Below are 14026 nucleotides of genomic sequence, written 5' to 3'. Positions count from 1 at the left end.
GAATCTGGAATTACCTTAAGGATCTGTCTTACCCCCTATTACTTTGGGGTTCTAATCTCTGAGGTGTACATGCACCGAACATCCATAGGCTGGAGACACCTGGAAGCTCGGTGCATGTACATATAAAGACAACTAAATAGGAAACTCAACAGCGTGTTAGGCTGAGAAACATTATTTACACACACACACACACACACACACACACACACACACACACACACACACACACACACACACACACACACACACACACAATCCCCCTCCCAAACATTCCTGCTTCATAGAAAACACCCCTAAGGGCAATAAAATAGGGGGTGTGGGGCCATTCTCTTTCAAATGTTCAAACACAGACCCCCCAGTTCAACCAGGTACCTAGACATCAATCATCATGACAACTTCAAAGGAATAGATACAATATATGCATAAATTAGCACACCCTCTAACGCGTGGGAACCCGGAACAGGATATCCTGCCAGGATGCCCAAATATGGGCATACACACGTCATCCGGACATAGGGTCATAAATCAAACGTTTGACGTGTGCCGTCGACTTTATTCTCTCTCATAGATTTGTTGTTCAATTCCTCCACCCACCATGCACTCTTTAAATAGCCTCCCTCCATGTCAATTCTGCCCACCAAAGAAGGACTGTAGAACAAATAGTATGTGCTGATTAAATTCAGTCTTTCTGCTGTGTGAAGAGGGAATACCCAGATATTCACAAAGTTTGTGACACATGACAGGTTGTTCCTTTGCCAGTGATTACAGCCTCAAGTCTTCTTGGGTGTGACGCTACAAGCTTTGCACAGCTGTATTTGGGGTGTTTCTCAAAATCTTCTCTGCAGATCCTCTCAAGCTCTGTCAGGTTGGATGGGGAACGTCACTGCACAGCTATTTTCAGGTCTCCAGAGATGTTAGATCGGGTTCGGGTCTGGGCTCTGGCTTGGCCACTCAAGGACATTCAGATACTTGTCCCGAAGCCACTAATGCGTTGTCTTGGCTGTGTGCTTAGGGTCATTGTCCTGTTAGAAGGTGAACCTTCGCCCTAGTCTGAGGTCCTGAGTGCTCTGGAGCAGGTTTTCATCAAGGATCTCTCTGTACTTTGCTCCGTTAAGCTGACTAGTGTCCCAGTCCCTGCCGCTGAAAAACATCCTCACAGCATAATGTTGCCACCATCATCATGATTCACCGTAGGGATTGTGCCAGGTTTCATCCAGACATGGCACTTGGCATTCAGGCCAAAGAGTTCAATCTTGGTTTCATCAGACCAGAGAATCTTATTTGTCATGGTCTAAGTGTCACGCCCTGATCTGTTTCACCTGTCCTTGTGATTGTCTCCACCCCCTCCAGGTGTCAATTATTTTCTCCCGTGTATTTATTCCTGTTTCCCGTCTCTCTGTGTCAGTTCACCTTGTCAAGTCAACCAGTGTGTTTAACTGTCAGGAGAATTTTCAATCCCAAATGATAATAACTAACAATCAATAAGCTTTGCCCAATCCCCGAGATTTGTAAGACCCTGGGTTTAATAATAATTAGGCAAAGACTCAGCTAATGCAAAAGGTCCGTACAGTTTATCTAGAGAATGTTCTGAAATCAAAATGCAAACACAGTCTTTATAACACACACACAAACAAGTTCAAATCTTAAACTACGCCTTGCTCAGACAGGCAGTGTTTTTCCACTATATAGATACATTGTTTCTTTAATCTGCAACATGTTTCATAATTTTCTGCAAGCCTAACAGTTTCTCCCCTCTACGGGTGGAGACAGAATGTCCTGTAAGGAACACAGTAGTACTACTTGTCTGTCGATAGCTTCTCTTATCATTTGTTTCCCACTTGCACCCTGCTTACAAACTAAAAAAGAGCAAAAGGTCCTTGTTCTAATTTGGACTAAAATTACACCCATCATCAGATTATAGTTTTATGATTCTAATAAATTTCATACAATTATATGGTTTCAGGGTGGAATATTTTAATCATTACCTTTAAGCATATAATTCCCTTATCATTAACCCGTGTCCCTGCTTTTTCTTAGCTCTGTTTTGCTTGTCCTCCCGGTTTTGACCCTTGCCTGCCCTGACTGTGAACCCGCCTGCCCTGACCATACTGCCTGCCCTGACCTCAAGCCTGCCTGCCACTCTGTACATCCTGGACTCTGACCTTGTTATGATGTTTTTGCCTGTCCATGACCAATATCTTGCCTGCCCCTTGGATACTAATAAATATCAGAGACTCAAAAAATCTGCCTCCCGTGTCTGCATCTAGGTCTCGCCCTGTGCCCTTAAACTGAGAGTCCTTTAGGTGCCTTTTGGCAAACTCCAAAACTAAAACTAAAACTCAAAGGCTGTCAAGTGCCTTTTACTAAGAAGTTGCTTCTGTCTGGCCACTCTACCATAAATGCTTGATTGATGGAGTGCTGCAGAGATGGTTGTCCTTCTGGAAGGTTCTCCCATCTATACAGAGGAACTAGCCCCCTTAAGATTGATTTTGTTGTTGTTGTTGTCAATATTCTGAACAAATATTGTAATCGATGTTCTGCAACATATGCTTCAACAATTAATGTATTTGCTGTGCCAGACCTAAGGGATAATGTTAGCTTTATAATTGTTATTTCATGTTCAAAATCTAGAAACCATGCCAGATTGCTAGCTAAATTAGCCCTGGAGCATTTAATATGGCAATAAAACAAAACAAAAATGTTTGGAGATGTGTATTACACAGTTATGAATAATCTAATGTTAGCATTAAATAATCAAGGCCTTTAAACACTTTGTTGGACAATAATTGTACAAATGAAATGCCTTTTATGGTGTCTGATGAAATTGACCATATCCACTTAGTTGCATTTAATGAAAAAATAGGAGGTTGTTCCTTTACATGGTGTTAATAGCTGATACTTTGGTGTGTCAAAATATAATCTTCACATTTAGTTAAAATTAAGACAAATATTTGTAGTAAAAAGTTGATTGTCCCATCTTTTAAGAATCACTGAGCTCTAAAACAGCAACATTTTTCTATCTGCCCCATGGCAAATAAATCCATAGATTTTAGCTATGATATAACCAAAGATTGTTGTTAATCCAGCATTTCTGGACATTACAGGCTTTGCCTAATCAAAACACTGCATTAGATTCTATAACTAACCTGGTATTGGCACTACTCTCTTCGTTCCCAATTCTGGAAACCAGTTATCTTATACATGTCCATATCCATTTGAAATCACAGAAAACACAAATAGATAATAAATACACATTTATTTTTGAGGTTTTCTCCAGTGTTTGTTTATTTGCCTGTTGCCTTTTCTTTTCAGGTTTTGCCTTACACACTCTAGTGCAGGAGTATTCAACTCTTACCCTAGGAGGTCCGGAGAACTGGCTTCTAGGTCCAGAGTTGAGTTTGAGGGGTATAGTGCATTTTAAAGTTGAAGAGCACCAACCACAGATACACATGCTCCCTAGACCATCTCGAAGACCAAATTCAATATAGAATCAGTGTGACGAGGTGACAAAGAAATTGTTTTACTATTGTAACATGCAGTGAATAGAATTCTGTTGTCCTCTGGTTTAGAAATCAAACTCTGGTTCTCTTATTGCAGACCAAATTGTATACATTTTCACCAGTTGTTTTATAGAGGACATTGTAATGCAAGGTATGCTACAGTATATGTGTAGGATATGCTGTGTTGGCTAATTTGCATATGCAGCCTAGTTTTTAAACCTCCATTCTAGCATACATGACACACACATCTTTCTATACGCTTTTCTTTGGCTTTCTAATCAAAGTATATGATTGAATGTTTCTTTAAGCCTGCAGCTTGTAACTTGAAATGAGACATATAATCAGACCAAAACATGATAAAAACAAATGTCACTGACAGATAGCTAATGAAACACTAGCCTCATGAGCAGGCAAATGGACAGTTACAGTAGCAGGCCAGGCTAGTCAAACTAACATTGGCTAGCTTTAAAAAAAAAGGCTAAATGGTGAACGGAGTTACCTCTTCATGGGACAATTTGTATTGCATGCTGCACTTTTCAAGTGCACTCAAAAACATGTTTATCTTATTTCCGTCTTTGGGAGTTCATCAAACACATACAGCAAACAGTTTGAGTTTTCAGACCTCACCTGAGGCTGTGTTTACATCCTAGATAGAAGCAGTGTTAAACTATACTATTATGAGAAAATGTGTAAGAATTGAAGGTGCCAACAAATGTTATAGTTATTATAAGAATGTTTAACTGTCATATACAAAAAAATCTGCTCCCCCCTCGATCATTTTTTCAGCTTCCACCCACAACCTATAGTTGCATATTTGAATTAATACTTGAGAGAGTAGCCCACTATTCACATTCTATTCCATATTCTGAGCCATAGGCCTATCCAAGCCTTTACACTTAATGTAGTTGGTCCAAAGTTGGCATCATGACACTCACTTTAATTGGATTGATCATGTATTTCTATCCCAGTTCACTTTCACTACAACAAAGTAATCAGCCTCTCTGTTTTCAGCTAGACTAACACACTACTTGTTTAATTGTATTCATTATAGAATCTTCAGCTTATTAGGACTGGACATGATTTCCTTTACAACCATGTGTGTGTGTGTGTGTATACTTTTTAATGAATTGATACTGCAATTAAATTGTGTAATCAAGTCAGCAGTTAATAGAGTATTAGACATTAGACATTTTGTGACATATTCTGGTCTAGTGGTAATGCTGCTGACTCTGGACCACACATGGCCCTTTGCTGCATGGATTCAAACCCTGTCTACACTTTCATATCTGTATTCCTCTACCTTTCTGTCACACCCCTCTCATTCATAACTTGATATCTCAATAAAGAAAGAGAAAATACTAATATCATTTCGAGACCATGTACTACCCAAATATGATGAAGGGAACATAAATAGAATAATGGGTTTTGACATTGGTGGGGACTTTCTGAACTGTTATAGTTAGACAAACAGTTTAAAGTAATACAGAAAAATATTGCTATTTGAGTTCCGATTGACTAAATTGACAACATTTTCAGGAAATGTGTTGTATTTTCCCTTCAATTCACCAAAAACAACCATTCACGGCTATTTGTTTTAAAATACCTTAGTAAGTTACAAAGTAGATGTAAATTGCATAGTATAGTGTTTGTTCCTGCTGTTCTCTCCTTCTTCCCTTTTTCCTTTTCTTCAAACCTGGTATCAGTCGGTCTTTGCCCATTCATCACCCCTCATGTCTGTTTCTGCAGTCACAAAACTCTGCCTCCTTCCACCATTGTCACTGATAACAGAACAGAACTACCTCGAGATGGTGGATAAATGAAGATAGTTAACTCAGGACGTTTACCACTGTCTGCTTAAGGAGGTGGCTCCTTAAGCAGACAACAATGCAATAGTGGTCTGCTTAGTTAACTGACTTCCATTGGGGGAAAAGAAGGAGTGGGCTGTCTTGCTTCCTCTTCCATCTCTGCTTGAGACTCCAGAATGCTGAGTCACAATGACAAGGCAGAAATACAGCCAGGCAAGAGCCTGAGTCAGTCCATATTGTAGTAGAACCAACAGGAGGTTATGACAGGAATAAGAAGTGGCGCAAATTTCACTGGGGACAGGGGGGGACATGGATTTTTGTCCCCTCCCCAGTTTTATCATTGGAATGTGATACAAAATGAGGCAACAGTGTGCTTTTGGACCGTGCGGATCTCACCGAGCAGTCGGGAAGGCTGTTTGCAGTGTTTATTCAACCCATCCAAAATATTAATATATATATGTCCCCCCCACAACTAAAACCAATGTTGCGCCCCTTGTGAAAATAGTGGGAGGGAGCAATAGGGAGAGAGGGGAAGGGGGAAAGATTACAGACTAAAAACACTGTGTAACCCTTCAGAACTTCAATAGAAATAGTTATGTAATGGTTAACCATTGACAGTATTACTTACTGTTTATAACTTTGTGCGGCTGGTCACATGATGGACCCGGTCATGACTTTAACAACTTAACACAGGTTCTCAGGGTTGAACATTACAGAAGAGATTTGCATAGAGAAATTAAGACAATTATTTGACTATTTCAATTTGAATCCTGTTTGCTCTTCTGCTAAAATATGGTCACTTAGAACAAACTGGAAGAGTAGACGTAACATAGTAAAAGTATATTCGGGAATACTCCAATTAGTATGATATGTTTTGTATGGTATGTATTAATTTGTGGATGTCCATCATCAAATTGGTATTATAATAAACTAATGGTAATTCGTACAATATGTTACGAATTGCCATTTTTATAATATGTTACGATTTGCTAAACATTTGATGTGTTACAAATTCCAATTTGGTGTGGCTAAATTTAGCTCGGTGGCTAGGTGCTAACATTAGCTAGGTGGCTAAAGTTAGTTAGGCTAGGGGTTAAGGGTTAAGGTTACTTTAGGGCTAAGATAAGGTTAGGAGTTAGGTTAAAGGGTTGCAGTTAGGGTTAGGGGAAGGGTTAGCTAAGATGCTAAGTAGTTGCAAAGTAGCTAAAAAGTAGTAAATAGTTGCAAAGTTGATAATTAGCTAAAAAGCTGAAGTTGTCCGTGACGAGTTACAAGCAACTTTTGGGATGCTAGACGTTCACGTTATATGCTCACCCAAACTTATACTTTAGGCATGACACACAATTTAGTCAAAAACTGATGTCCCTTTTTGCAAAAAATGAAGGAATGCCAAGTATGTCACAGCCCTTGTTGTCACACCAGTTTAAGCATGAGTCTACTGCCACTTCCAACAGTCTGAAGAGGCTTTGTCTCATTGTCTCCAAAACTTTGTTTCCACTCATAATGAAAGCATTACGCTATAAAGTGAGGTTCAGCCTAGAACAGTTGATCAAAGTAACAGAAAGCAGGGCACATACTTCAAGGATTATCTATGTTGAAGACCCTTACCCCCATTTGAAGCAGCTTCATAATTTGTCAACAAACAATGAACCTAGATAGTAGCTATGACAAACTGATAGATAGAGCCTGTTTTGGCTTACATTTTAGGAAAAAGGGGGGCCCTGTTCTAAAACAATTGGAGTAGAGGCACTACCTTACATACTAGGCCAGGAAATATCAGGGGCTGGGTGGCTGCTGGGGGGAGGAGCTTCCCCATCAATGTAATGTTATTCAATGTGATCTGAAAGGCAAAACTGATCCTAACCCGGCACTCTTGCTCTGAGAGGCTTGCTGCATACTGCCCCTAACATGCTGTATACTACATACTTAATGAGTACATACTGCATACTATATCCTATTAGTTCACAGGGCTCCCGAATGGCGCAGCGGTCTAAGGCACTGCATCTCAGTGCAAGCAGCGTCACTATAGTACTGCTGTAATTGAGGTATGATTGGGCCCAGTGTCGTCCGGGTGTTGCTGGAGTAGGCCGTCATTGAAAATAAGAATTTGTTCTTAAATGACTTGCGTAGTTAAATAAAGGTTACATTTGAATATACTGTAAAAGAACTGTAAACCTTTAGTTGAGCGTACTAGCGCTTCGACTGTCTCCCGGAAGCTGATGCTGTTGCTATATGCAACCTCTTGTTAGCTTGTTAGCATAACTAATTACTTGCTAGACATCATACGATTTCGGATGTGTCTGTAAATTTAATCTGGAGTGCCAGATTGCCAGAGTACACTCTGGGCCTTCTTAAATTCAGAGCGTTGTCAGATTGTCCGTTCGTAAATTCAAAGCGTTTTGCTCTCTGGCCGAGGAGTTGGGTTGACTCGAGCGTTCTGACCTCACAACGGCAATCAAGCACCCAGACACAAATGAGAGAACACCTCACTCTGACCATTTTACTCGCCCTAGCAGACCTGGTTAGGCTGTTTTCATGTTATCCAGAGCATTGGTGACTGTAACTGTGGTGCTGGCAACAATTAAATTACTCTTTTAATTGAATTACTCTCAGATGAGATTGCTCTGCAATCGGAGTAGATAGCCAGAGTGAATTAACAATGTCCATTGAGAACGCACAATGACTATACCACTTAGCTAAGCCTGATGTCTTAATAGCCAACTAAATGTATGTTAGGTAGCTAGCTAACATAACGGTACATACTACTGCAATGATATGCTATGCGGTTCATAAGGATAGCGTAGCTAAAGAATTGTAACGGAACTTATTTGAAAATTCTTTACATCGCTGAACATTTTCTTAACATTTGTCATAATTATTTAAAGCAATGAAATTGTATCCGCTCTCGTCTGACTTCGGCTGCATATTTTCCGCCATTTTCTTAAAATCTGAAAACGTTGTGTGGCCATGCCCGTTTTCTGATGAATTGCATTATGGGCCCTGAAAGCACGGAAATAATGTCCAATGCTTATATTTTTCATATTTTGGCTAATTTAGTATGACATCCGGGAACTTTTAGCATACTAACTATATCCATACTATGACCAATAACCATACTACATACTCCACTTACATCACAAAAAGTATGGTTAGTGCGGTTAGTATGAGTATTCGAACACAGCTCTAGTTCTTATGAATACCAATGACGTTTCAACTACATGGCTGTATTGAGCAATAACCAGCACCCTGAAAGCACCCTGTCAACAGTTGTGGAAGATCAGGTCATGTGAACTGAAGTTGTTAGGAAGGTTACTTTATTACCGTCGTCTTTTATTTTCATTAGATGTAAAAAGTTTTCCACTTCACAGTTTTAGCTTAATAACCTATGTATGGTTAGATGTATGTAGCTACTGATTTTGTGTAGTTATTTCTAGGCTAATGTAATCAACTGACATATCATTTGTCAACCTCTATATGTAATTTGAAACCAAAAGGTGTATCTTCAAATACCATTTCTACAAAAGCCAGCCTTTCTTTCTCTGTCCACTACTGTATTCCCATACCTCATACTGAAAATTGAGCTGATATTTAAAAAAAAAAGTGTGATTAAACCAGTTTTTCTTTTGGCTGTATTCTGGAAAAGGTAAACAATTAAGCTACATATGTTATTGAAACATGTGCTCTTAGAGAATGAAACAGAAGTTTACAGAACTGCATCTCAAAGTTCAATTCCTTTTATATCCTAAATCAAACGTAGAAGTAGACAATATCTCAATTAGCCTAATATTAGAATTCTTTCTATTTTCTACTAAGGATACAGCAAACACAGACCTTTTTCAACAATAACCGCTGTAGTTAGACCTGCACTGTAGCATTGCTTAAGCTTTTAGCTGATACTACTGCTTTAGTTGTTTCCAATAGAATGTTACTTTGTAATAAACAAAGTTAAAAATAAAAAAAATAACAGTCTGAGATGAAGAGGTCAAGGCTAGAGCATTTACTCCGCCCAATATCTGTCCGCGTGAGATGAGCCCGTTTTTTCTAATTACTTGAGGATTTTGATAGAATATAAGTTTCGTAATGTTTAAGCTTTTACAAATTCCGGCAACTTTGATAAAAACAACGTTGAGTTGTGCATGTTGCTACACGCGTACCTGCCCTATCATTGGCTACAATGGTCCCACCTGACCTTTCACTGTCTTCATTCGTTGAGCACATGTATTTCCATTGTTAGAGTGGTCACTCGGCTCTCTTGTCAGTAGAATAAATAATATTTGCCTCTGGTCATGTGTATGAGTGGGAAGACGTCTTCAAATGACCCGCCTAGTTGCTGTTGAAATTCTAAAGGTGATTGGCTACGCTCTGTGAGGGTGGATTCCACTGACGCATTCCGTTTGAACAATAAATAGAGCGAACAAGGCTCCTTCTACTTCACAAGTCTGAGAAGACGCATGAAGAAGTTCTTGCTTCAACAGTGATTGAACGGAACTCCTCTGCCTTCGTCCCGCATTATCGAACATTCCGGATTGATAACATAACACTTTATTGAAGTATAATAGAAATATAGTCGAATAAACTATATTTTTGTACCGTTAATTTTGATATAAAAGAAAATCTGCCAAAATGGAGTCTCAGATCCGCCAGAACTATCACCACGATTGCGAAGCTGCCATCAACCGGATGATCAACTTGGAGATGTTTGCCTCCTACACCTACACTTCAATGGTAAGGAGTCTACCAAGATGACCGTTCTGTTGATTTACCTGTATTATTATGCCTGGGTCTAAATACCTTTTTTCACCTGGCTTTTTATGATTTTGGCCTAGATAATTAATAGCTAAGAAACTCTGAAGTGCATATCTGAGGTTTTTTTCTTAAATGAAGCCGGGAATCTATCCTACTTTGGACAGGGCGCGTAACAACTCATTGACAGGGTAAATGGCAGGTTACCAAGTAGACTACAGACTAGACTGATTCATGCCTTTTTAGCAAGTTTCGTTTCCACAACAAGAACAGAGTGCCGAGTCACGTTTGGCATGTTTTTCTTCTAACCACACTGTTTTGTTTATCCACGCAGGCTTTCTATTTCTCCCGTGACGATGTGGCTCTGCGTGGCTTCGCGCATTTCTTCAAGGAGAACAGCGACGAGGAGCGGGAGCACGCCGACAAGCTACTCTCCTTCCAGAACAAGAGAGGTGGACGCATTTTACTCCAGGACATCAAGGTGAGCACCTGAGCATCAAACGCATTCAGATTGTAGACTGATAAATGACTTTACTCCATGGAGGAAAGTGTCTCCAGCGCTAAGTTTATATAGAGAACCTGAAGTAGTCTTAAACATACTGCCTATAACCACTGAACTGAGTGAGGGGTGTAATTCTGTTCACTGTATCTTAACATCTGCTAGTAGTCCTTAACATGTCTGTGTTCACTCTGTCCTGTGTAGAAGCCAGAACGTGATGAGTGGGGCAATGGGCTGGAGGCCATGCAGTGTGCTCTGCAGCTGGAGAAGAATGTGAACCAGGCCCTGCTGGACCTGCACAAGATTGCCTCTGACAAGGTTGACCCCCATGTAAGTTGTGGTGGAACTGCACATCACATGTATGTTTCACATAGAATACAGGTACTGTCCCAGGAGATGACACAGGAAGCAGCGCAGGTCCTAATCCAGGCACTTGTCATCTCCCGTCTGGATTACTGCAACTCGCTGTTGGCTGGGCTCCCTGCCTGTGCCATTAAACCCCTACAACTCATCCAGAACGCCGCAGCCCGTCTGGTGTTCAACCTTCCCAAGTTCTCTCACGTCACCCCGCTCCTCCGCTCTCTCCACTGGCTTCCAGTTGAAGCTCGCATCCGCTACAAGACCATGGTGCTTGCCTACGGAGCTGTGAGGGGAACGGCACCTCAGTACCTCCAGGCTCTGATCAGGCCCTACACCCAAACAAGGGCACTGCGTTCATCCACCTCTGGCCTGCTCGCCTCCCTACCACTGAGGAAGTACAGTTCCTGCGCAGCCCAGTCAAAACTGTTTGCTGCTCTGGCCCCCCAATGGTGGAACAAACTCCCTCACGACGCCAGGACAGCGGAGTCAATCACCACCTTCCGGAGACACCTGAAACCCCACCTCTTTCAGGAATACCTAGGATAGGATAAAGTAATCCTTCTCACCCCCCCTTAAAATATTTAGATGCACTATTGTAAAGTGGCTGTTCCACTGGATGTCTTAAGGTGAACGCACCAATTTGTAAGTCGCTCTGGATAAGAGCGTCTGCTAAATGACTTAAATGTAAATGTAATGATCAGGTTGTTGTAGCTCTGATAACTAATGACACGGGATTGTTTGACCTGCTTCTTCACACGCGCACAATAGTCCACAGATGCACACAATGCAGCTAATGCATAAGGGGCGGCAGGTTGTCTAGTGGTTAGAGCTTTGGGCCAGTAACACAGGTTGCTGGGGTGAATCCCAGAGCTGACAAGGTAAAAATGTGTTCTGCCCCAGAACAAGGCAGTTAACCTATTGTTCCACATTAGGATGCCATTGTAAAGTGTTTAACGGACACCTAATTATCTACAATTATGCCATTACCACCAGGTTCTTGTGTGTTACAATAGTCTGTTTTCATTCTCTTGTCTGACCTGTGTTTTCCCTCTTTAGCTTTGTGACTTCCTGGAGACCCATTACCTGAATGAGCAGGTGGAGGCCATTAAGAAGCTGGGTGACCACATCACCAACCTCACCAAGATGGATGCTGTGAAAAACAAGATGGCAGAGTACCTGTTTGACAAGCACACCCTGGGAGGCCAGAGCTAAACCACTTCCATCCCCAGGACTCATTGGTTCTCTGATAGATCCTCCTGGCTTTGCTTTTATAGGGATGGGAGAGCGTTAAACTGGTGAATTGCAACACTGCTGTGACATTGATGTTTCTGTTCACAACACTACTGTATTGGAGGCAAGGCTTCTTGTAAAACAATAAAAAATAATCACTGAATTTTGTTGCTGTTTTTTAAGTGTTGACCTGTAGTAATGGATGTTGGATCAGTCTGAGGTGCTTTGCTCTTTTGCTCTTTTACTGAGCGTCTTCATACCAGTGATAAATACTGACTATTGTAGACCTACTGACTGAGGGTCATAACAATAGTTTAACATGAGTTTTATAAAGGATGTTACCTCTGACCACAGGGTGTCCTTTACTGTATCTTGTAATAGTGCCATGTCAATAAAGGACCCAGTTGTTAACTCTAATTCCGTAGGAGTGAAATTGTTACCTACAATTGATGTAGTCCTTTACTCTGCATCACAAATTTATTAAACAGCCTAGAGGTCAATCAAAACCATTAGCCAGCTGTTATGCAACATTTCTCTGAAGTTTGGCTCTGACTGACAAATCGTCACTCGTTGTGTTTATTTCAGTTGGTAATGCCCAATAGTTCCACTACAGCAAATTATGAACTGAATACTCAAAAAAGGAATGATTCTACAAGCCTCTTGTTCCGAAGGGGCTTATTGGAGCGGTCATATGGTTGCAACGCTACTGTTACTTTACATAAGTTACTGAACACTGTCATTGTGGTAATTAACCTGCAAGCCAAACTTTAATACTTGAACTGAAAAATATTGTTTTCAAGATAAAGTAAAGGAGTTTCTGGTGGCTAGACACTTGGTTAAAGGGGAAGATGGTCTAATCAGCAATGGAATTTTCAATTACCCTTCAACTTTATTCTTTATACAACCAATTATTGACATGGTAAAATTGAGTACATTTGTATGGTATTGAATATCTTGGTTTATATTTAGGGTAAAGATTTGCAGCTTTGTCATTCTATTTTACACAAAGCCACAGAGGGCCAGATATTTGTAATCTGATGTACCCAAAAAGGCCACTAGATGAATTCTGATTAAATTGCATATTCCTTAATTTCCCAACATTTGTATTTATGGATCCCTATTAGTTGCTGTCAAGGCAGCAGTTACTCTTTATGGGGTCTGGCAAAATAAAGGCAGTTCTATACATTAAAACTAACCTTACATTAAACAGATTTCACAAAACATTAAGGGTTCCCACTCAGGCCACTACTCCACCACATATCTACACAAAATCCATGTGTGTATCTATAGTGAATATGTAATTGTGTTATGGTTTTAAATATGACTTTACTACTTGCATGAGTTACTTGATGTGGAATAGCAGCCATGTCATGGCTCTCTGTAGTACTGTGCACCTCCCATAGTCTGTCCTGAACTTGGGAACTGTGAAGAGACCTGGCGGTATGTCTTGTAGCTCTCTGTGTACATTTAAGGGTGAGCCGTGCAGGCCAGTTCTGGGCCAATTGTAATTTTCCTAAGTCCTTTTTTGTGGCACCTGACCACATGACTGGACAGTAGTCCAGGTGCGACAAAACAAGGGCCTGTAGAACCTACCTTGTTGATAGCGTTGTTAAGAAGGCAGAGCAGTGCTTTATTATGGACAGATCTATCCCCATCTTAGCTAGTGTTGTATCAATATGTTTTTACCATTTCAGAAGTTTATTCTCAACTTGTTACATTTCCACATGATCCATTACAAGATTTAGTTGAGGTTCAGGGTTTAGTGTTTTTATTTCATGTCCCAAATACAATGCCTTTAGTTTTAGAAATTAATGTATTTAGGACTAACTTATTTCTTGCCACCCATTCTGAAAATGACTGCAGCTCTTAAGTGTTGCAGTGATTTTGCC

General features: G+C 40.5%; 1 protein-coding gene across 1 annotated transcript; it reads left to right on the top strand.

Annotated features, from left to right (window-relative positions):
- Positions 1-9590: 9590 nt before the first annotated feature.
- LOC115126268 (ferritin, middle subunit-like) lies at positions 9591-12300 on the top strand. Its single transcript, XM_029655879.2, has 4 exons — positions 9591-10030; positions 10383-10529; positions 10752-10877; positions 11964-12300. The coding sequence occupies exons 1-4, from the start codon at positions 9929-9931 to the stop codon at positions 12117-12119; spliced, it is 531 nt and encodes a 176-aa protein (XP_029511739.2). The 5' UTR covers positions 9591-9928; the 3' UTR covers positions 12120-12300.
- Positions 12301-14026: the final 1726 nt, after the last annotated feature.

This window comes from Oncorhynchus nerka, linkage group LG26 (genome assembly GCF_034236695.1).
Source record: "Oncorhynchus nerka isolate Pitt River linkage group LG26, Oner_Uvic_2.0, whole genome shotgun sequence".
NCBI classification, from domain to species: Eukaryota; Metazoa; Chordata; class Actinopteri; order Salmoniformes; family Salmonidae; genus Oncorhynchus; species Oncorhynchus nerka.
The sequence above is the reverse complement of the archived record's forward strand: the minus strand, read 5'-3'. Positions and strand labels throughout refer to the sequence as shown.

Bases quoted from the DNA above. Each gene is read 5' to 3' on its own strand.
- LOC115126268 (XM_029655879.2), top strand. From the start codon at position 9,929: ATGGAGTCTCAGATCCGCCAGAACTATCACCACGATTGCGAAGCTGCC. The intron at 10,530-10,751 runs GTGAGCACCTGA...TGTCCTGTGTAG, and splicing joins TTTTACTCCAGGACATCAAG to AAGCCAGAACGTGATGAGTG. The intron at 10,878-11,963 runs GTAAGTTGTGGT...TTCCCTCTTTAG, and splicing joins CTGACAAGGTTGACCCCCAT to CTTTGTGACTTCCTGGAGAC.